This window comes from Castor canadensis, chromosome 10 (assembly GCF_047511655.1).
Source record: "Castor canadensis chromosome 10, mCasCan1.hap1v2, whole genome shotgun sequence".
NCBI lineage: Eukaryota > Metazoa > Chordata > Mammalia > Rodentia > Castoridae > Castor > Castor canadensis.
The window spans coordinates 130,043,468-130,068,408 of record NC_133395.1 but is presented as its reverse complement, the minus strand read 5'-3'; the positions used below and the strand labels follow the sequence as shown (position 1 = coordinate 130,068,408).

The 24,941-nt window shown below is 44.8% G+C and overlaps 1 protein-coding gene and 1 pseudogene across 1 annotated transcript in view; both read right to left on the bottom strand.

Moving 5' to 3' along the window:
- Window positions 1-24,941, bottom strand: part of Gxylt2 (glucoside xylosyltransferase 2) — a 91,743-nt gene that overhangs the window by 59,991 nt on the left and 6,811 nt on the right. The window contains exon 2 of the mRNA XM_020168310.2: window positions 10,902-11,094. Coding sequence (XP_020023899.1) covers window positions 10,902-11,094 — 193 coding nt within the window. The remainder of the gene's footprint in view (window positions 1-10,901; window positions 11,095-24,941) is intronic.
- Window positions 17,952-21,299, bottom strand: LOC109689463 (large ribosomal subunit protein eL32-like; annotated as a pseudogene).

The window sequence follows — 24,941 nt, the reverse complement described above, 5'->3', positions numbered from 1 at the left end:
AATGACTTGACATTTTAAAATAGTTTTAAAAAATCAAAACAGAGTAATGTTTTGAGATAGATTAAAGTTATATGTAACTTGAATTTGTGTCAATAAATACAATTCTAATGCCACATAGCCACGCCTATTCGCGTGCACGTTGTTTGTGGCTGCCTTTGCACTAAATGGATGTGCTGAGTAGTTGTGACACAGACCACACATGTGAAACCCTAAATAGCTGCTGTCTGGTGTTTTACAGGAAAAAAAAGTCAATCCCTATTTCAGAAGAAATTCAGTAATATCTAGGGGGCTGGTGCCAGTGGGAGTGGGAGGATATAAGGAAAGGATGTAGGAGGGTGAATGTGGTAGAAATAATCATGTACTCATGAATATAAATGGAAAAATGAAACTATTCTAGGAATGGGAGAGCAGGGATAAAAGAGAATGATGGGGGAGTGAATTTGACTATGCTGTATTGTAAGAACTTCTGTAAATGTCACAGTGTACCCCAGTACAACAATAATATAAAGAAAGAAAGAAACAATAAAAAAGAAGAAATTCAGTAATATAAGCATCAGTGATATAAAACACAATCTAAGGGTATGAACTCACTTCTGACATTGATATGGAAATAAATGGAATGGAAAAACACCACACCAAACTCATTCTCCTGGGCTTTAGTGTGATGGTTGATTTTTTTAAATTATGATTCATGAATTTATTGTTTATTTTGTTTACAATGTACAGATATTGTTTATATAAGAACATAATTTTTAGAAACATATTATTGGGGACATGTTAAAACCTCTGAGTGACTAAGAGAGGTATCATAGTTCAAAGTAGTTGACATGTGATTTATGAAGGGCACTGACCAATCTGAATCTGTACTAGGCATAAACACCTGCTATCACTGTACTGATCCATTAGAACTGGCACAGAGGATAAACACTCAGTCCAACAGTACTGACCACTCAGCACAGATGCAGGCAAAAATCTGGGCACAAATACTCATTATAATTGAACCACTGCACAACAGACCAAAACAGCCCTGCCAGCAGGCTGCTGTGTGGTTTCCATGACTCTGATCTACAGCATCTGATCTTCTAGAAAGGTTTATGCATCTTTCCCAATCTGTGTCTTTTAACTGGAGTGTCTGGTCCATTGACACTGGTAGTGATGTCTATATTTGAATCTATTGCTACTCTATTTAATGCTACACTTCCAAATTTTTCTCTTTCCCCCTCTTCTTTCTCACTTCTTTTAAATTAAGATTATTTTCTTTCCTGCCTTCACATTCTTTTTTCCTGCTGATTTGAAAGATAAACACTCTCTATTTTTTAAGTGTTTATCTTAGAAATTTTAATATTTATATGAAGTCAAATGTTAATTAACAATGTAACCATACTCTTGAATTACACATGATCCACAAGACATTTAACTAGGATACAATCGCTAACACTCTCATCTGCTTTTTAAACACTAGCCCTACAACTTAGATATTCTTATTTCATAAATTAAATTTTTTTTACTGTTGTGCTGGGGGTGCATTGTGGCATTTACAAAAGTTCTTACAATATATCAAATATGTCATGCTTGAGTACACCTCTTCATCATTCTCCTTTGTTCCCCTCTCCCCCATTGCTGGGGTAGGGTAGCTCCACCAGTTCTCATTGTTTCATTTACATAAATGTGTACACAGCATTTGCACTAATTCACCTCCCTACACCCTATTCCCACATACTCCCCTCCCACTGGTACCAACCCGCCAGCAAGACTTGTTCTGCCCTCCTGGTCTCTGATTTTGTAAAAGAAAAAAAAATGACATTTTTGTTTGTTTAAGATAGATACAAGGGAAATGCCTGTGACATTTCCATGTATATATGTATTATAACCCAAATTGGTTCATCTCCTCTATTTTTCTTTTTTCTACCTTAGTCCCCTTCTTATGGTGATTTCAACAGGTTTGAAAATTCTGTATCATCAATCTTTATTTCACTTTACACACACATACTTCTTTCCTCTCTGTTCCATCTTGTTACTTGTACCTTCCTTTTAGAATCTTTATTTCATCCTGAAGTACCTCCTTTAAATCTCCTTTAATGGAGAACTCTGGGTGGCAACTCTCTCAGGTTTTGCTTTCATTCTCAAAACCCAGTTTCACAAGGGATACAGTATCTGGATTGGCAGTTATTTTCTCTCTGCATTTTGAAGATATTTCATCATTTTCTGGTTTCTAGTATTTCTGTTGAGAAGTCAGCTGTCATTATAATTATTGCTTCTGTTTTTAAAAAAAAATGAATTGAGAGGCCACTCAGCCAAGGTAGCTCTAGCAACCTAGGCTCCTATGTAAGGAAACTGAGACCCAACTCATCCTGGGCCCACTGGAAACTGCCAACTGACTCCTGACTAGGGAGTTCCCACTGGAATGACCCAAATAAGGCTACTGCTCCTAGCTGACCAAACATCTCTGCTGTGCTTCCACCTTCACCTTATGAAAGCCTTCCCTTTGCACCCCTTCTCATGGCCAGGACCATGAAGCAATGGATGTGCAAATAAATCCTTAAATATTCTAACGCGCCTCAGGTCAGCACTTCTTTGAGAGTAATCTTTTGACCCTGGCTGCTTTTAAGATTTTCTTTTTGTCTTTAGTGTTCTGCTTTTTCTGCACAATGTGTCTAGTTGCAAACAGCTTTCTAGTTATCCACCCTTAGGACTCACCAGGCTTCCTGAATCTGAAGACTGGTGTTTCCCACCATCTCTGGATTATTCTCAGGCATCATGACTTTAAATGTGTCTTCTCTCCTTCTAGAACTCTTATTAATGCATTGCTTTGTTCACTCTGCCCTTCATAGCTCTGAATCCTTATGCTCTATTTCTTTACTCTGTCCATCCACCATTCTGTGGTATCTGCCCAATCACTACTTCCTTCTTCAGCTCTGCTTTTTGTTTTCAAGTAAGTCTTATATCTTGTCTCATAGGCTGTTATCTCATAGCCTGCCCACCAGAAATGCCTGGGATGACTGACCCTTACTCTAACTTCACTATACAGCTGTCAGTTCAACAAAGTACTTAGATCTCAGCCTGGGGAGGCTGACGGTGATAAATGCCTGTTGATATTGTTTCCTGTACACTCTCTCTGTGTACTGGATGGTGTGCCACTGAAGTCATATTGTATATTGTGAACCATGGAGACCACTGAGATGCCCCTTGTCTCACAGGAGGCGTTCTTTGGCACAATTCAGTGTAGCCAGCATGCAATTCTGCATATGATATTGGGCCTGAAGGGAGCTGTTGGGGTTCCAGAAAGTATGATGTGACTCTCATTCAGACTTACCATCTGTAACTACTTCTCCACCCACCTGTGAGGCCCTTTGGAAACATAAAACATACACCTATGTCTATTGGGGCTGGGACTAGGGGAGAAAGGAGGTACCTTGGGGGCAAAATTTAACCAGGCAGTTGCCCTCAGGTTTTTGTAAGTGCTGACCATAGGCACCTTATCTGCCTTCCCCTGGCTCCATCCTCACACTGTTTTTTGGATAACACCACTGACTTTTCAGCTGATTGTGCTGACTTTACATTTTTCCAATGAGTGAACTTTGACTCATGTAGGTAGTATCTGTGTTTGGTCCCACTGAAGGAAATCAGTCAATTTAGTCAAATTGGTGGCTTAACACTGTTCTAGGACATTTTTAAATGTTATTAATTTCATTTCATTTTTAAAGGGTTTCTTTGTTCTTCTTCTTCTTTTTATCTTCTAAATTTGCCTACTTCTGAAAGAGTATCTTTTATTCCTATCAGCACACTGCACTTGTACACAATAAGCACAACAATGGAGCTCCCCATCATTTCCCGACAGTCCTGGGTGTTTCCTGTGTGTCTGGTGACCTTGATGATGACCTTGACTATGAATCTAGTAGAGTAGCTCCACCTCTAAGAAACTGTGCTGCCAGGGTTCAGAGTAAGTCCTTCCAAGGATGATTTGTTTTGTTTGGGGTGGGGGATTCCAAGAGCCCAGGAAATACCAGGGTCTATTTTAAATGACAGTTCTCAGCTTGTAGGGTACTTTTTTGTGGAACTGGGATTTGTACTCAGGGCTTCACACTTGCAAAGCAGGCACTCTATCACTTGAGCTACACCTCCAGTTCATTTTGTTCTGACTATTTTGGAGATGGGGGTCTCACAAACTATTTGCCCAGGCTGCCCTTGAACCACAATCCTCCTGATCTCAGCCTCCCTCCCGAGTAACTAGAATTACAGGCATGAGCTACTAGTGTGTGGCTCTCAGTTTATGTTTTTATAAAAGGATTCCACAGATAATTTGACTTTCAAGCTTTGAATCCACCTGAGGAATGACAATGGTCACAGGTTCTAAAAGGAGAAAAAGACTTTCAAAAAAATCCACTCAGAGCCAAGAAACTTTTCCTTGTTCTTTGTCCATGTGGAAAGCTCTTTTGTATCTGGTACATCTTTTCCCTGAAAGTGAGACCCTTCTTGGGTCCCAGATTCCCAGATCTTTTTGGGGGGTGGGTGATGATGAAGATGGAACCCAGGGCTACATGCATGCTAAGTACATACTGCACCACTGAGCTCCCCCCACCAGCCCCAGGTCTCAGCTTTACACTAACGTCCTCCACCATGACTGCTGGAGGCTTTAAGTCACTCCCAGGACCCACTTAGCAGTCAGAGCAGGCCCCCTGCACACCAAGGGCTCCAGTGCTCACTCATCTCCTGGCCTTGCACTTTCTCCTCATTCTTTACCTCAATAGATCAGTTTATTTTACATATTTTAATTCAGTTTTGCACATCTACAAATATTCTAGACAAGGAAACTCTTAGGATCTGAAATTTACCACATTTCCCTCACAAGGCCATAGCTAGTTGACCCGTAATGAACTAGATGCAAAGAAGCCATCAAAACTAAGCTGTATCAGTTAGGATAAGTTGGGTCAGGTGCAATAACAAATAACCCCCTGAATTGCAGGCATATAGTTGAGAGTTGACTTCAGTTTAAAAGCAAAGGCTCTTTCTTGCAACTCTACACATTCTGACCTTTAGGGGGTCCTGGTCCATTCTCACTTGGACATTGAGCTGATGGCAGGTTCCATCTCCACTCTCGGGTCAGTGAAGCCAGTGATGCACATCACTGCTACTCATGTATCACTGGCCAGGGCAAGTCACGAGGTTGCACTCAACTTCAGAGAGTGAGGCAGGCATCAAGTGACCAGCTGCCTCACAGGAGGGAACTGCTAATGAGGACCACAATGTTCACGAGAGAACAAGCAGCACACCTGCAGATGCAAAGCCAGCCCTTGTGTTACCCAAGTCCTTGACACACTTTCCCGAAAGTGGCTTGGCCAGCATCACCTTGCCTCCCCAGGGGTGAGGAGTCACACACCTTCAAGGTGGAATTTAAAGCAGCTTCCCCTTCCCAAGCTGTTTTCAATTCCCCACACACTGGCCCTGGATTTGCCCTACAGAGCAACACAGGAGAAGTCTAACTCCATTCTGGCATGCCCTTGAACTATGGGAGAGCACTTTACCATAGATCCTCAAGCAAAGAAAAGCAATGCCAAGAGACAAGAGCCTAGGCCTCTACAAGCACCAAGCACCAAGTACCAAGCCCTGGTCCTCTTTAAAAGCAGCTCTTTGGTGCTGGTTTTTTTTTTTTTTAAGGAAACAATTAAACACACATACACACCCTTTTTCTGGGTGGTGGGTGTTACTTTGTGTTACTCTCAGGACTCTAGGTTGCAAGCAGCAAAACCAATGGAGGCTCTGTAAGCTAAGAAAGACCATGATGAAAGGACAGTGGGCAGCCAGAAGATGGAGGGCTGGAGGACCACACGCAGCAGCTACACCTGAGCAAGTGTGGGCCTGTGCCACATGGTGTCTGCGTATTATTGCTCATCACTTACTAAAAATCTGTCTGGTGAGGAAACCAGCTCTGTCATACAAACACCCGAGCCTGACCCACGGACACCAGGACCTAGAAGCCCCTGCTGGCACCTCCCCCCATCCTAGCTTCGACACACACACAGATACACAGATAGGCACAGACATACACAGACACAGACACACACAAAGAGACACACAAAGAGACACATATACAGGTGCACTCATAAACATACAGACACACAGAGGCACAGCTGGACACACAGACACACAGAGACATGCATGGACATGCACTCACTCACTCACTGTAGCCCTTGCTGTCCCCAGGCTCATTCTCAGGACAGATGACATTGTGCACTGCAAGTTCCTGAGACTGGGACAGAAGGTCGGATCAGCAGAACCTACATCTCACGCCTGATCCAGAGCTTCAGAAAAGGCTAGGAAATCAACCAGCAGCCATTTTCCTCTTCTCTGTTGGGAGATGACAATGGTACACAGAAACCTTAAAATACTAAGCATCCATCACGTAGGTAGTAGATATCACTGTCTATATCAGGTTCATACAGCTTTAAAAATTATACAAATGCAGAAAAATTTGCAAAATCAAATTCTCCAGAGGAACCACGATAGCAATATTTTGTTTTCACCCTGAGGTAAAAACATGTGGGCTTGAGCATTCCAGGAAGTGATCACAGGATGTTCTGAATATGTTCACAATGTGTGGTGATGGCTGACACCTCTGGAAAGGGTGACATCAACTGACCCCACACCAGCCTCTACCTGTAGCTTGCCCAACAGATAGGAGGTTTCCAAAGAATTTTTGTAGAGTGAAAGAAGAAATATGTTCTCTGATTGAGCCTCACAAATACACTGAAATAGCAGAGGAAGAATTGTGTGCCCCATGAAACAGATGACAAAACTGAGTCTGAGTGAAGTTTTATGATTTATGTTGAGGGCCCAGGTGTGACATCTAAACTGACCCCATAATCCCTGCTTAGAAAAGAAATGCCCTACCTAGCCTTTCATACCTGTGTTAGTCAGCTTTGCTTTACTGTAACAAAATTCCTGAGTTAATCAACTTGAAAGAGGAAAGGGTTTTTTGCTCAAGGTTTCAGTTCCTGGCTGCTTGGCCCTATTGCTTTAGGGCTTATAGTGAGGAAGCCCATTTCACCTCATGGCCAGGAAGCAAGAGGAAGAAGGAGTGGCTAGGGTCCTAATATCTCTTGAAGGAGGCAGGCCCACAAAGACCAGAAACCCACTCTCAAGGCTCAAACCCCGAAAGGTTCCACCACCTCCCAACATATAGCATGTGGGCCTTTAGGGAACATTCCAGATCCATATCAACACCCTATACATTTTCTTTCCCTGATCTAACAAGACTTGAAGAAATGACAATGAACCAACAGAAGGGACAGACTCATCAGGGCAACTCACAACACAGCACGGCCTCACAAGTATCTACCATAGCTTCCCACACAACCCACCTCTTCATTTATAACGTTCCAGTGATAGTGGACAATAAAACAGATTCCATAGATCAGGAATTCAGACAGTAGGGACAGGGTGACTGTCCCTGCCTGGGGTCTGAGCTGGAACCTTATAGGTGGGGTCTTGAGTCATCTGAAGGCTTGTTCATTCACACGCCAGGCAGCGTGTGATAGGCCTCACTCCTCCCTACACGGGCCTCTCTATGTGGCCAGTTTGGGCATCCCTGAGCATGGTGACAGCTCCAAGGCAACAAAGGGCCAGACAGACGCTACATCCCTTTCATGACCTTGCCTCAGAGGTCACACAGCAGTAAATTTGGTAGTCTCTTTTTTACACAGACACATGTGAATGTACACATGTTTAAGCGTGCACACAAGCATGTGTGAAGTGTTTACTGCCTTATAACAAAATACCTCAAAACGTAGTAAAACCAGACATTTATCTCAAATTGCTTGTTAGGGTCAGGAATCTGTGAATTGGTGGTTCAGGTTCGAGGCCTCTCCTGAGGGGTGAGGGGGGTTTATGGTCATCTGAAGACTTGGAGGGGGTAGAGGATCTGCCTCCAAGTTCACGTGCATGAGTGCTGGCAAGAGGCCTTCGCTTCTCAACACTTGAAACTCTCCAAAGGACCAGTTGGCTTTGTCAGAGTGGGTGACACAGGGAAGTGAAGTGCCTTTTATAACCTGACCTCAGGAGTGACCCACCATGAGTTCTGCCCAATGCTACTGGTCACCCAGACCAACCCTGGGGCAGTAGAGGAGAGGAAGCCTACAGTATGTAAGCAACAGGAGGTGGAAAGACGCTGGGAAATCAACCAATCACAGAGCTTCTTTGGAAGTCACAATAAGCAACACAGGTACAGTCACACACATCTTCCTTCCTTATCTGGTTTAAGTCCATGTCTAGATTTTGTTTTGCTCCATCCCAGATCCCAACTTCTAGCATGCAGGAGGGACCAAATGTACACTTGGTGGATGAATGCAGCGTGGGGCTGTACTGTGTGCATCCATGGCCAGTTTTCTTCAGGTCTTGTGTGTGAGCAGTTCTCTTCCTCCTGCAGTTGGATGGGCCTGGGACTGCTTCTGCACAGTTGAACGTGTGTGGAAGAAGCCAGGCATCATGGTTCATGCCTGTAATCCCAGCAACCAAGGAGGCAGAGGTAGAGGAGAATCATGGCACAAGGTCAATGCTGGGCAAAAGCATGAAACCTCATCTGAAAAATAAACTAAAGCCTAAGGAGCTAGAGGCACGTCTCAAGTAATTGAGCACCTGCTTAGTAAACATGACACCCTAAGTTCAAGCCCCACTGCTGGAAAAAAAAACTGTGTGTGGAAGAGACCTGTGTGACCATCGCACTGCATGCTCCTGCAGTGATATCCCAGGCACCCTGGATGCCAAATGTCCCAGAAGGTGTGGCTGTCTGTGTGAAGAGCCTCTGTGAACTTCCATCCCAGCCAAAGAGACCACATGGAGCAGAGACCTTATGCAGGGGTGGGGAGGGGGAGGGCAGCAGGCATGCAGACAGCCTCCAGGCTTGGTGGGAGCTCTTACTTTACTGCCCCACCCAGTCCTGAGCTGTCATCTCTTCTATCAGTCCTGAGCATTCCAAGTTGCAGAAGGGGAAACTGAGGCATTAAAGAGCCAAAAGTGGAACTAAGTTTTGAATCTGAGTCTTCTGTCCACTAGTTCAGGAGGTAGTGTGGTGTGGTGGTTAATTCCGTGGAGGTTTGAGCCAGTAAACTTGACTTGACACCTGGTGAGCAAAGTGCTCAGTTATCTTGGTCTGTGAATGGGGATGCTGAAGTTTGGATATGGTTGGGGTTTGCTGTGTGGGGATGTTTAGAGGTGGAGCTCAGAGAGGGTTCCTTAGGCTTCTGGGGGTGTGCCCTCAGAGGGATTCAGGTGGCCCTAGTGGGACTCCTGAGTTGGTCTTCCAAGAGGCTTGTTGTAAGAGAGAGAGCTCGCTCACACCATGGTCTCTTTGGCTTCCTGTATGGCAATATGATCTCTTCCTTGCACACACATGCACCATCTGCCCCACCTCATCTGCTATGAAATCCTCACCAGAGCCAAGCTGATGCTGGCACCATGCCCTTGAGCCTCCAGAGCTCTGTGTGTGTGTGTGTGTGTGTGTGTGTGTGTACTGGGATTTGAACTCAGGGCCTTGAGCTTGTTAGGCAGGCACTCTACCATTTGAGCCACATTCCCAGCCCTAAACTTTTCTTTATAAAGCTACCTAGCCTCAAGTATTTCATTATAGTAATGAAAAACTGACTTGGACAGGAGACATGGTGGTTACCTTCTTGCAAAGGGGTGTTGTGAAGTTTAAACGAGATAAAGTGGTCAGTAATAAGCCCTTGGCTTATGATACATATTACCACTATTGTTTTCCTTATCCTGCAGTTTTGGAGCAGCTATGAGTGTTTCTCCCACCTTGGCCTTCCCCATTCCGACGCAGACCTTTTACAAAGCAGCCTCCAATCAGTTCCAAAGCCCTGGGACTACCGGTTCCCTTGCTTCTCTTAGCAGGGATGTCAAGGTGACTTTTCCCTTAGGAAAACATGACATGCTTCCTAGCTCTCTGTTACGAGCCTTCCCCTGCCAACACATCGTTTTTGGCATTTCTCAGTGCAGCTAGCCTGGTGACAGGACATAGCACTGCTGACCCAAGTTGGTGGAAACAAAGCAAGCAGGTTCTTCCACTGCCAGTATTCAAGAATTTCCTCCAAGAGAAAATTTCCAAGGACTATGAATAAATGGTCTGCCAAGGTCACACATGAACCTCCACTGGAGGAAGAGGCCTTTGTAAAACTCTTTTTGTGTCCTGGTGGTGAAAACTCAAGATGGGAATGGCCAGGTAAATGGTGACTCTGCAACAAAGCAAAATACTATGTAGCCATGAAAAAGGACAAGGTCGGGATGTGGCAGTACTGACTGGGAACCCTGTGATGACATGGTTTCAAGTGTGGAAATGTGAGTTCCGCAGGGGCACCTAGCGTCTAATCCTGACTTTGTAAAATAAATTCCTTTTAATCTGAATAAGCAAATGTGTGTATGGGTATGTAAATGTGTGAAAAATTGCCACATGGAAACATACAGACACGTACTCACCTCTAGATTAAAAATCATGGGAAAATCCACTCAAAATGAGTAACTCTAACCATTTCTTATGTGAGACTGGAAGGCAGCGAGAACGTCTACCTTTTCATGTACCATCTGAACTGTTTGAATTTATTTTGATGACCATGTACCTTATTATTTAAATATTTCTAAAAGTACCTACAAGTAAGCTCTCTGCCCTCCAAATGAGAGCAATGCTAGTGACCCAAGAAGGATGGAGCCCAGTGTCAAGTGCGTTAAGCCTGTCACGTCATTCAATCATCAGGATATCTTTAGGAGAGTGTGACACAAGGAAATGAGACTCAGAGTCACACAATCAAGCATGCAGCAAAATACATCTGTGAACGAACAGGATACTCGTCGTCTACACCGCAGCCTGTCTGCCCTCAGTACACACTGCACCACCTCTGCCAGTTCACCTGCTTATCAAACTCGGGCTTCAGCGTGTCTTCCGTGAAGATGTGAAAGTACATCTGCCTGTGGCTGAACAGCACGGCCGACTTGAGCATGACCAGGGTCTCCTCCAGCCGATCGCCACAGGCCACCACGGCCAGGTGCATCCACAGCTGGGGCGGCAGCACGGCCTGGAAACTCCTGGCCTCTTCAGATCTCCTAGAAAGAGGAAAAGCAGGCTAACCATAACTAAACTCAACAAAAGAAGAAAAGAAAAAACAAAATCCAGTGAGTGAATGGTTGGAACATTTCAAAACATGAACAGGCACAATCTGTTATATTTTACAAAGTGATAAGCATTTTGACAATTCCTCCTGCTTAGAGAGAAATACCATTTCTTCCCATATTTACCCTGGCAATAGCAGGCTGAGTCACTGACTGGATGGCTGTAGGTATCTGGGGCTCTCCCTGCCAGCGCTCAGCTGTCTAGTGCCTGCTGGCTCCTACTGGGCCATGTTTGCAAACAGCATTGCTAAACTCCGACAGCTGACACAGGGCGATGGGCTCCCTCGTGCACAGGCCATGGAAATCAGATTTGATGCAACTTGAACAAGAGGATGGCAGGCTGTGGCTTTCCCATGTGAACCGAGCAACATGATCGCCCTATCATCTGGAAGCTTTTAGGTTGCGGTGGAATGCGTGACCACTGGGGCAGAAGGAACCCGTGTGCATGCAGGAGGTGAATCAAGACAACATCTGTGCCCTACCCCCACCTCGGTAAACCTCAGGAGAGTCAAAGACACAGGTGTTGATCCCAACTGCCTCACCAGAGATTGGTGAGGTGGTAGGTGTGAAATTCAGCTTCCAGAATAAAACTCTGATTAATGAGAAGCAGGCAGAAGATGGTGCAGGTTAACCTGTAAACGCCCAAGGTATCAAATACTCAGTCAAACAGCTGGCAGGGGAACAGGATCCAAGAGTCCAGAATCATGGCCCAGCTATTTCCTAGTAATAAAAGATTTGTTCCAGACAAGAAGACACAGCCAAACCTCAAACACCCCACTGAGGAACATTTGCAAGCAAGCTGCAAGAAGTTGGCCTGGAAAAGGTGCCTTGAGACAAATCAAACCAATTTACTTGCACAAAAGATTTGGAGACCAGGAGAATTTGGATGTCAAATTACTACCTGCTTTCCAAAACCTTCGCATCCAATCTGCACAGAGCCTGTGATTCACTGCTCTGTTGAACACAGGCCCTCTGGCTCCAGGTTTCTTTCCCCAGAAGGGAAGTTGAGGATGAGGGTGGAGCTCTTTGGATTGCTTCCCAACGCGATTACTTAAGAGCGTGCTTAGTGCAAGCACAGCCTCTGCGCTCAGCCAAGTCCAGATGCGGCCATTTACTTGGGCTCCACTGACTTTGGGGATCCCGGGAAAGATGACATCTTTGGGAAGTCATTCCTCTGCCATTACCTGATGTGGTCTGTCTTTTCTCACCTCACTTGCTGTGGTGGCCCTCTTGGTGCTATCCCTCCAATGTTATTCCTAACCCCCACCTGTGTGTTCTCCTTATTGGTGCCAATGGTGCTGTTCCAAACTGCAAATTGAGTTATTCATTTGATACAATCATACCAGGGTTCAGTATGGCCTTCAAGATCAAATCCAAACTGCTGATTATGGCTCCTAACTACATCTCTTGCAACTGCCCCCATCTCAATGGACGGCCAGTCAGGGTTACAGTCACAGTGAGTCACACTGCTATTCCTGTTTCACCTCCAGGCTATGCTGTGCTAGTTCCAGGACTACATGCGTGCTTATTCATTCATTTATTCATTTGTTCTCATTTCCCTGTCTCTCTCTCAAATGCTCTCTCCCTTGCTAATTACAGCTCATTTGTTAATCAACAGATCATTACTAAAATCCTATTATGTGTGAGATACTATATAGAAGGTCAACAGTGAACAAAATAGACAAAGATGCCTACCCCTGAAGAAGCTCAGTCTACAAAGTAGACTGAAGCTAAATAACAGTAGCAGGGGCTAGAAGATGTAGCACAGCAGGATGGGGGCCCCGGGAGGGGCTGGTGGGGTCTCACTGCGGAATGATATAGGCCATCCTGAAAGGGGCGAGCTGCCAATGACTTCAGGGAGAAGAGCAAGTGGGTCATGAGTGTCTCTGGGGGAGGAGCCTGGCCGAGGGGAGAGCCAGAGCAAAGGCACTAAATCAGGGCTGAGCCTGGAAACCATGAGGACCCTGCCTACAGGGTCCATGAGCTGATTTCTTCCTAAGCTGCACGGCTGGGCTATCATGCCCACTTAAGCCAATTCCCTTTAACTTTTACGAAGGGGAGGGTATGCTAATATAATGCTAAAAGAACACCCAACTGAGAAGTCATGGTGAAGACACCAGCCAAAGTTGCCTCAAAAGAAATTCAGTATAAACATTTGCTTAAAATTTTGCCCAACATTTAGGAACACGAGTGTGTTTCAGAGGTACTAACAACTGGGGCTGGGATGTAGCTCAATGGTAGAGCACTTGTCTACCATGTCAGGGGCCCTGGGTTCCATCCATTCTCTGTACCACAGAAAACCAAGGTGTTTACAATAAATTGGATTGCTTAGCTTTCTGAAACAGGAACATCTTCTCCTGTCCCAAACAGAACAAGTCTGCCTCTTTTAATTTTACACACCGAGTTTCTGCATAAATAACAAATTTGAACCCAGGAAATACAAATTCAGATAATAAAGAGATTCACTTTTATTTTCAGACTAGCAAAAATGACAAAGTAAAATAAAAGTCTGACTGTGGCAAGCTTCTGCATGGATATGGGGCAGGAGACAGCTCAGGCCCTGCTGAGGTCAGTGGAAGTTGGTCCAACACTTTGAAGAGCCATTTGGCAATAGTGAGTAGGCCTGAAGATGGATACACACATTCCCTCCCTCCAGATCTACTCCTACATGAATAATCCAAAGAAACTTGCACTTTTGCCCAAATTCCATGCAAGAACACTCACAGCAGCCTTGTTTATGATAATGAAAGACCTGGAACCAAACTTCACTGCCCATCGAAAGAAAATCACGGACATACTTGAACATGTTTAAAGAGTGGGACACTACACAGCAGTTGAAAAGGAACAAATCGGAATGGTGCATACTAACCAAGAACAAAACCAGTTTGTACTAAGTTTTTAACTGGTTTGTAAGCTAGCAATAGGATAAGAGCTTTTAGATAAAGTTTAAAAAACAAGCCAAGAAGCACTGAATCTTTTGCAGATATCCGCAGCAAAATACACAAGAGCATGAAAACCAACCAGTGCAGATGTAGCTCTTGCTGGTGACTTAAACCTGTATTTCTTAAGCTGAGTGCTGGGCACATGGAAATTCATTTTGTTATTATCTGGGTTTGTGTGTGTGTGTGTGTGTGTGTGTGTGTGTGTGTGTGTGCGTGCTGAGAATGCAGCACGGTGCTGGAGCTATGCTGGATGTGTGAGGCCCTGGGTTCCATCCCCAGCACGAGAGATAGAGAGAGATAGAGAGAGAGAGAGAGAGAGAGAGAGAGAGAGAGAGAGAGAGAAAGAGAGAGAGAGAATGAGAGAAAAGGCAAAACATAGCACAGCCGGCCACCCTTTCTCTTCCTTGCAGGCTCCAGTAGTTTGGGCCAGCACAGAACTGAAAGTGGGGGCCAGGCAAAGTGATGTTTCCTGGTGTCTGGTGACAGGTACTGAAAGGGAAAAGAAAAGCCTCTCCTGGGGCAGGGTCAGGTGTCAGTGGTTGGGATTTAGTGAGACCTCTGGCCAGCCCAGTGTGCTTCCTCTCATGTTACATTAGAAACCTCAGGCTCCAGGTTTTGAACATGGTGTTGTGTGGTCAAATGAAAAAGGCTTAAGGGTGCTGAAATGGCATGCTTTCATCAGCTCCTACCTCTCAAATGTCACCTGAGACTGGGAGTGCAGTGTAGGCTCCTGGGACTTCTTAACCCCCTGAGTTCCTGGGTTTAGCCAGGGAATGGGTGAGAACTATGGTCTTATTTGTCCTTTATAAGAAGGTACTGGGGACATTTGCCATCTGCAGTTTTTTTGAAGGAAGGAGCTAAGGACAACCATCTTGGCTAGCACGTTGGCTTGTGTGGGAATCCACTGAGCACAGCGGGAAGCAGAGCCAAAGGACAGCAAGTCAATCTGGTCACATCGTGTGGATGCAGCCGCACCTGACCCTAACCTTGGGCCAGGCAGTTATTAAGTCAACAAATTCTCTTTAATTTGAGCCTGTTTAGAGCAAACTTCCAACCTAGCAACCAAAAAGGAGTCCTAAGAAGTTCCAGCTCTAAAAGTGTGTTTCTTGGCAACTTTGACTATTCCTCTCTCAGTCACCTGGGTCATCCTTTGAAATGCCCCTGGAGTCCACTCCTCACGTTTTTCTTTTTTTGTGGGACTGGGATTTGAACCCAGGGTTTCAGGCTGGCAAAGCAGGCACTCTTCTGCTTGAGCCATACCTCCAGTCCATTTTGCTCTGGCTATTTTGGAAATGGAATCTCAGGAGCTATTTTCCAGGGCTGGCCTTGATACGTGATCCGTCTCATGTAAGCCTCCCAAGTAGTCAGGATTACAGGTGTGAGCCACTGGCACCTGGCCACTCCTCTCTTCTTGCTCACTGCCACCCTGACCCAGATCATCATCACTCTTCCAGCCATGTGGCCGGAAGTCATGGCAGTCAACATGGAGGGCAGGGGACTGTTTGCCTGACCATGCATCAGCTGCATTTGCAGAGGTGCTGATGCCTGAGGCCTTGGGGAGGCCCTGGAGACTGCTTCTTAACTCACTTGTACTGTGTACCCCTCAGTCCAGCCAAGGCAGGCTTCTCTGACCCCTCGGGACACCCAGCCAACGCTCAGCCTTTGCTCAGTGCACCCTTCACCTCCTCCCTTGCTAAATCTTGGCTGCCTCAGGAAGACACCTCACCCCCAATCAGGTCTCCCCTGCCCAAGGGCTTCCAGGTAAGAGACCATGTAGGTGTCCTGGTTCCTCATTGCCACACCCAGGACGCAGCACATCCTGAGTGAGGTCCCCCTGGGGAAGCTCTCCCACCTCAGCCTCTCCTTGGTGATATCCGTCAGCTTCAGGATTGCTGCTCATCATCCAGGGAAGAAATTAGCTCCTGTCATGGCATTCCTCCCCACCCTATGCCTGTCATCACTCTCAGGGACCTCAAGTGCCACTCACTGCAATCTTCCAGCCCCTCCTCCCTTTCAGTTCTGTGACCTCCACACCACTGCCATTTCTCTTTCTCCCTGAGAAACTCAAACTGTGTTTGGGTCCTGAACTTTTATACAAATGGTGTCCTCTGCCTGGAGTTCTCTTTTCTCTGCATGACTGTCCCCTTGTCCACGGGAGACAGAGGTGAAGCGGCCTTCCCTGACCGCTCAATGGAGGGCCCTCACTTTTGTTCCTGTCACTGCTCTTGCTTATCTCCTTCCTAAAGCTGCCTGGGCTCATGGCTATGTACTCTTTTGTTGTAATTTCTCTCCAGCGTACAATGTTACATGCAATATCAACTGAAATTTCTATCTTTAGAGAAAAGACTGAAGTAAACAATGTAAATTCCAAATTGACAACCATAGGGCATTATATACTGAAATATTAATGTTGATAAATGAAAAAGACTCTTGGCCCATAGAACCTTTTATTTTTTGAATGTTGCAGTCTGGTCTTTATTCAATTGAATGCATATTTTTTATTGTTGTACTAATAGCTTATGTGTATAATCTTAAATCCCGCTTTTTAATTTCTTTTTTCTTGTTCCTTTTAAAGACTGTATAATCATCATTTTATTAGCTATCTACTATTCCATCTAACACTAAAACACTATCACTTATAATCCCTTCCCTTTTTATTGGTTCTTTCCAATTATTCAGTTATTAAAAAAAAAAAAAGTCTTGCACTAAAAATCTAGGGGGCGACAGATTTTTTTTCTTCATTTGCCTGATTTCCTAAGACTATATTCCTAGAAGTGGAATTCCTGGGTTAATATCTATCATCCTATGAAGAAAGTAGCGATTTTCACAGTTCCTCAAGTTTACTCAAGAGTTTTCAAGGCAGACATCAGGCCATGAGAGAAAAATAAACAGCATAACGGACACCGCACCCACCTCAGAGTTACATTTGCATTGGAATCACAGAGCTGGCCGCCAAACAAGATGAAATAGGCTTGCGTAATGCACACGCCTCCCAATCCCACATGCTCCACGGGAGTGGTGGAAAGCTAGCTACTGCAGCAACAACCCCGAGTCACAGTGAGAAAGTTCTTTCATTTTCTGTTCTTTTCTGACAATGTCAATGAGAAAGTCTCAAATGGTGCTAACCTGTCTGGAACACCTTTCTAATACTGCCCAATCTGCCCTTTTAGTTGAAGAGACAGCAAACTTCAAGCACAGAACCTCCGCAGGCAAGAGTACCGAGCTAGAAAGGAACAATGTTATTCAGTTTTTTTCAGTGCTTTATTTGACGAATACCTTCCATTTGTGTTATGAATGGCCATTTCTGGCACTGACATAGTTTCTCTAAAAAAACCACAGGCAGGCTGGGCATCGCGGTGCATGTCTATAATCCTAGCTACAGGGAGGTGGAGACAGGAGGACTGTGGTTCGAGGCCAAACTAAGCAAAAGTGTAAGACCCTATTTGGGGGTGTGGCTCGTGTGGTAGAGTGCTTGCCTAGTCAGCATGAGACCCTAGTTCCATCCCCAGTCATGCAAAAATAAACAAATAATACATACACATACATACACACAAATAAATAAATGCAGCACTTGGAAGGTGGAGGTAGGAGGATCACAAGTTCAGGGCCAGCCTGAGCTACGTACAGAGACCCTGTCATGAAGATCCAAGGGCTAGGGATGTAACTCAGTGGTAGAGCACATCCTAACATGCACGAAGCCTTAGGGTCGATTCCCAGCACTGCAGAAATAAGTAACAAAGAAATAAATATTCCTAGGGTGTAGAGAAACCAGACCCCTCAAGCACTGCTGGTGGGATTATAAACTGGTACAGTCACTTTGGAAAACTATTTAGCAGTTCCTAAAAAATTTTATTTTTGCAGTTTTATTGAGAGTTTGTTTAAGCACAGGTGATACATGTATGTATCATTTTCTTCACTGTGTGGCCTGGCATTGGGATGGTGACTCTGATGGCCAGATGGGCTGCTCTTTCCACGATGGCTTTGAGGATCTTGGAGGAAACACTGCGAGCCATCTCGGCACAGGAAGATCTGCTGCACATCAGGAGCACTTCCAGCTCCTTGACGTTGTGGACCAGGAACTTCCGGAAGCCACTGGGCAGCATGTGCTTTGTTTCCTTGTTGCTCCCATAACCGACGTTGGGCATCAGGATCTGCCTTGAGTCACTTCCACAGTCTGTTGTCAACACCCCTGGGTTTCTGCCAGTTACAATTAATTCTGATGTATTGGTCTGACTGGTGCTGGATGGGCTTCTTAGTCCTCCTTTTGACGATCTGGGGCTTCACCAGAGGTCTGAGGTGGCCATGATGCCAAGGAGGAAATGACAGACACCTTGGCAGGTAGTGCGGAAGAGGGAGGGAAGGTGGCATACCAGTATGACCTAGCAATTTCACTCCTAGTTACATGGGAGAATCGAAAACATACATCCAGACAAAATCTTGTACACAGACATTCAGACCAACATTGTGCAGCATCACCAAATAGCAGAAAAAAAAATCCTTCAACTAATGAAATGAATAAGTAAAATGTAGTCTGCGATACAATGGAACATTATTTGGCAATAAAAAGGAATGAAGAACCTATGCATGCCACAACATGTATGATCCTGGACAACGGTAAACTTGTGAACCGTATGTTTTATCCACCAGTGTGAAAAGTCCAGAACAGGCAAAGCCACGGACATAGGAGGATTAGTAGTTACCAGGAATTTGGAGAAGGGGCAAATTGGGAGAGAGTGCTTAGTGGTTACAGGGTTCCGAACATTTGATGGAAATGTTCGGAAATTAAGACAGTGGTAAGCATTGCACAATTCTCTGAGTAAATTAAAAACCATGGAACTGTACACTCTGGAATGAGAGCGTAACATTGCTGTTACGAAGCAAATAAATAAATACACTTAGGTTTATAACACAGACTTTATTTTTTAAAAAAGTTAAAAGTAGACAGTGGTAGTGCCACAAGGTTCCAAGAATGGTGGCACCATGTGGGAATGAATGAGACTGGAAGTCACTGCTCTAGTCGTCCTGGCTCAAGTCCTCCCCACCTCAAGTAAGAAACAGCCCTGAGCCGAGGGAGGCAGCTCAGGGAGAAGAGGCTCCCACGCTTCCCTCCACACTGAGAAAGTGACTCCTAATCACTTAAAAGTCTCAAGCGTGTGATTTAATTAAACTTCAATTTCTGGAGTGTATAAATAATGAAATATGGCATTTATGTGTAGTGCTATTTACTTTGTAGCCTATTACTGGGAAGCACACTGAATTATTAAAGTGAGTAATTGGTTCTTCCCCGAGCCTGTCTTCTGCTGCCTCCTGCCACCTGTCTTGTCAGCTTCCCCTTCTCTGACAAGCTGAATGAACTCAGGTCTACCTGCTACAGGGACACAGCCAGTAGTGTAGGCTGGACAGAAGATTGCACTGGAAGATACATCCCCAATTGGTTCTGCAGGCAACTAGTTTTACTTAAAGAAGGAAATGCAGAAATATCGGGGAGAAAATGTAGATCAATTTTAACAAATGGCAAGCGAGGGCTAATTAGTAGAGCCAGCCTCTCTGTGAAATGGTTTGCAAGATGAAACCATTTAGCTGTTTCACTGTGGAGGAGGACAGGAAGACACCTTTGGTACAGCCACAAGCAGGACAGCCTGGTGATGGGTAATTACAGCCACATCCAGTATGGGCAGCAAGTCACTCTCTGAGTTTTAGAAGGCATGAATCAATTGACAAAAACATTCCCATTGGAGCTGGGACTAGACCCTTCACTTGGAACCCAGACATGACGTGAAGGACTTTGCTAACACTTAAATCACTTTTAATGACCCGTGGTTTGGACTTGAATCATGTGCCATTAATCTTTCAAGACAGAAAAGCTGGCATTTGCCTTGAAGTCATGGTGTAGTGTGAATAATGTGAACCACAAGCCAAAAACCTGCCATGGAGGTCTTCATTAAGTTTTGATAAATGCATTTTAATTATTAATAGTACGTATTTAATTTGGTTCATGACATCTGAAACACGGCTGAGTTCCTAAACAAAGTCTGGGTCCATGGCACAGTAGGAATGTGAAATCCAAGGTTGGTTACTGGTCAACGCATATGTGTGTGCCTCTGTATTCAGGCTTCATTGCACATGCGCCCTGTGAGCAAGACGTGTGCCAGCAGGGAGTCAAACCCAGGCAACTGCACCTAAGAGGCTGAGCTTCCCTCCATCCATTCCCTCTACTGCTTTAACCCAACAGATCCATCCTCTCCTTGTGCTAGGGGCTAAAATCCAGGCCTGGGGAGTGCCATGCCTCCTCCAAAGTGTTTAAGAATTCATCCTTTCCTCTCCCCAGCTGTGGCTCCTGGCAGTCTTTGAAGTTTCTTGGCTTATAGCTGTGTCACTCCAATCTTTGCCTCCCTCCTCACATGGCTTCTTTTCCATGTGTTTGTTTGGTTTTAAATTTTCTTTTTTTTTTTTTTTTTAGACAGTGTCTCACTTGGTAGCCCGGGCTGTCCTTGAACTCAGAATCTTCCTGCCTCAGCCTCTCAAGTGCTGGAATTACAGACATGTACCACCATGCCCAGCCTATGTGTCTCTTTTGTCCTCTCCTCTTCTTATAAGAACCCCAATCATCAAATTTAGGGATTGCCCTAAATCTAGAGTAATTTCACCTTGAGATCTCTAACTAATCATACCTGCAAAGACCTTTCCAAATCTCAATCATCATGCTTTATTTGGAGTCAGTTAGGAAAACAGAAGTCAGTTAGGAAAAGATTCCTCTCTGGGCAGATGAAGCTTCTACCCAGGACTGTGACCCAGGCTCACAGCCTTCCTGCGTACACTCATGCCAGGCACACTGCTCACCACATACCTTCACCATTTGCTTTTGTGTTACTTCAAATTCTGTGACGGCACCTGGACTAATTCCCATTTCATTTTCCCCTTGGCTGTTCTCCACACACAGGAGATTCTATTTCTCCATCTCTCTTCCTTTCAAATTAAGATGTTATTGAGATTTGAAAATATGACCCAGCAGTACTAGTTTGAAATAAATAAATGACTGTTAACGTATGAAAGAGAAGAAGTAGATGAGAATTACACATTCTGCAAATGGGCATGTCTACCTCATTTGCTGAAAAGGAGGATGAAGGAGTTACTGACTTCAAGGGAGGAAAAGAAAGGGAAAATGGTCTTGCCCAACTAGCTCCCATCCTCCTAAGCCCTCAGGCTGACCAGAGTTTCCACTTTTATGATAATTTATATGTTTTTAGTTCTTTTGCAAACTATACAAGCAACACATATATTTACTAGGACATGACCAAATGGCTCTGATTTTGTGATTTGTCCCAAGTGCAGCACGGTGGTCAGCAATTTTGCCCTTCAAAGCACATGGATGGACTTGGTTTCAAATTCTAGGTCTAACATTTGGCTGTCCCACCTTGGGAAATTGCTTTAACCATCTCTCACCCTCAGTTTCCTCAGCAGCACAGTGGGCATACTAATTGGATTGGATGTCTGCTGGTCTTAGCCTTTCTCACCAGTGTCTATTTCCAGGACTTTCTGGGAAGCACAGCTCAGTTTTCTTTTGAGGAAACCACTTTTCCTGTGCTCTCTGTCCATGAGGTTTGGAGGCTCTGAAAATCCCTTGCCTTTCACCCCCCCTAGCTGCAGTACAGGTTCCAGGTGTGGCCATCAGGAAGTGCAGATGCCTGTGATCCAGGACAGGCCAACAGAGGCAGCTCTGGGACTTTTGCTGGATGAAATTGCCCTCTTCCCCCTGGGATTACTAAAGGTGAAGAGTCAAGCCAGTTTCTCTGGGAACCATTCCATGGAGAACGCAGGAGGCAGAGCTCAGAGATGGATGCAAGGTAGCTAGATACCCTGGACACACCGCTGACTGAGCTTCCATCTGCTTTGCATGCTTCAGAGCTATGAGCCAGTACTTCCTCTTTTGTGATTAAGTGAGATTACCAATGAGCTGGGGTTCCATCGCTTGCAACTGAAAAAGTTATGAGCTGTCCAATAATAGTATCTACCTGTTAGGTTGCTACTGAGATTAAATGAAATAATGCAGCAAAGTGCTTAACACAGTACCTGGCATAGTTTAAGTCATCATTAACTATTAGTTACCATAATTAATAACTATTTATTTATTGTGTCATGCTAGAGATTGAACCCAGGGCCTCAGCTTTACCACTGAGTCTTCCTCCTCATTATTATTAAATATGAACTTGAAATTCACCCTTAGCCTTCCTTTTTCTCAAAATATGTTATACCCATGCCCAAACCAGGCGAGTGCAGCAAAAAGCATGCTATTTCAAATATCCACCCTCTCTAACTTGTTGTCAACCAGATAAAAGTGTCTGTACCCTTTAAAATTTCTCAGTCTTTAACACCAATTTCCATTCACCCATTCTTCCTGGGGTATAAAATCTGCTAGCTGAACTCTAAGGCTTGTGACTTTGGGTACAGTGGTCAGACAACTGGGCTGTTTGAAATTCTCCCCAAACTGGAGAGTAAACGCTCAAGATGACCCAGACACTCGGGTTCTCAAGGAGCAGTGTCAAGGACAAAGCCTTGTGTGCTGGTTCCAGTCCTCAGAGCGTTCACCATTCTCTGCTCTTTTAGGATGGATGCTCTTTTCACACCTGTGCTCTTGAGTAGACATCAGAGGTCCAGCTGGCCAGGATGGCCAAGTCTGGAATGCTCCAAGAGGCAATGCCAAGGGTCCTATCTCCTCCACTCCATCAACCTATACCAAGGACTAGGAGACAGAGATCAGCACCCATTCACTGTACCTGGAAGTGGAGTCACAGTACCCTCAAGTTCAAACACATCCCCCCTCCTAAAAGAGCCTGCTTAGCCCTTCCTCATGTTTGCGGAGTTTCTTGTGGCATGCACAGTGCCTGCATTCTGCCTGCCCTACCTCGTTTCACCACCAAGCTTAGGAGAAAGCCAAGCTCTGCTGAGGACTGACTTATTCAAAGTCACACAGTCAGTTACCCAGGTGTAGTTGTAGCTCAATTCTGACTAATAACGCAGTGATAGACAATAACAGTGTCCATAATAGCAACGTGTCTGGTGGGTGACACCCCATGGGCTCCCCCGTGACAGGTGGTTTGTGTACAGTATTATTTGACCTCTTCAGGCTCAGTTTTCCCGGCCTTAGAACTGAATCATATTGTGGATGATGTTCTCTGTCATCTTTTGCTTAAGTGTGGATTCTGAGCTCCCACTGTGCGTTGCTACTAGAAAGTTTTCTTGCTGCTAAAGAGATGGGGTCGTCTAAACTGCACCTGTAGATATATCAAAGTCACTCATGGCTGGTACAAAGTCTGGGGCTCCCAATACAGATACAAAGTCAATACTGAGGTGTGTGTGAAGAGGATCAAAGTATGTATATACGTATGAGTGTGTGTGTGTGTGTGTGTATGTGTGTGTACACATGAAGATGTGTTACAGATGTTTTATATGCATGAAGATAGCATAATGAAATCCACCAAAAACTGTTTGAAAGGGGAGGAGGTGGAGTTAAGGGGATGAACTTGTATTCATACAGTATATTGTATGAATCTGTGAAATTATTACAATGAACCCCCCTTATAATAATGTATACTAATAAAAATAATAATAAAAGATACGAAGTCATTAAATTTCATTTTCCAGAAGCAGTTTTCAGAATTTCATAATCTGAAATAAATCAAATGCTGGGGAATATTTAGGAATATAAAATGAAGTCTTCGAAAGAATTTTTGTCCTTCCTTCCTTGCTCCCTCCCTTCCTCTCTCCTCCCTTTCTTCCTTCCTTTTTAGGACAGGATCTTCCTATGTAGTTTAGGCTGGCCTAGAGTTCCCTACCCTCCTGCCATAGCCTCCAGCTGATGTCATTTTTTTTTGTAGTTTTTTTTGTTTTGTTTTTGTTTTTGTTCTTTGGTGGGACTGTGGTTTGAACTCAGGGCTCTGCAGTTGCAAAGCAGGTACTCCACTACTTAAGCCACACCTCCAGACCAGTTGTTATTTTTTAAGTTGTGGTGAAATGTAAGTACAAAATATTTTGCCTCTTTATTTTCTCACAGTGAATTACAGTATGAAGAGAATTATTCCCAAGGAAAAGAAATCTGTTGTTAAATTTCCTTCCAAAGAGTATCTCTTGGGAGTGTGGATACAGAAAAGGGTCACTCTGGCCAGTGTTCACTGGGCTCAGTAAAGGTGTTAAAAGCAAATGCTACAAATCTAAGTTCGTATGGATTCTTTGATGGCAAGTGACAGCAATGCAAGTCAAGAAAGACTAAGACTAGAACTCATCAGATCCTGCAATCTAGAAAAGGCTGAGACCACACAGCCAAAAGGCAGAGCAGGCCTTGGGACCATAGGCAGGACCTGCCCCCGCCCTGCCTGGAATAGCATAACTATAGCCAGAGACATGAACGGATGGATGCACTTAGCCCTAGATTCACAAAGCTTACATGATCATGGGCGAGGCTCTCCCTTGAGACTGTGGTCCACACAACTGGGGGTGGGGGTGGACAATGAGCCAACCACAATGCCTACCACATGGTCCCCCAGGAGGTTTGGGTGGTCTTGGCCTCACCCCTAACTCAGTGGATGGGCTTTGCTTCATTTAAGTTAATTAGCTGATCTGACTCCAACCCTCTACTCCTTCGTACTTCCTCCCCAAATCACAGACATTGAAAGCAACAGAAGCCAATGTGATGGGGGAACCTTCTGTTGGGCTCCGGGAAATAAGAGCATCCCTCTCCCAGACAAGCGACAAAGGAAGCCAGAACATCCATGTGGGGACGGACTGGAGCTGGAGACATCAGTATGAACCCGTGTTTAGCTTAATGTATACAGAGATGGTTAC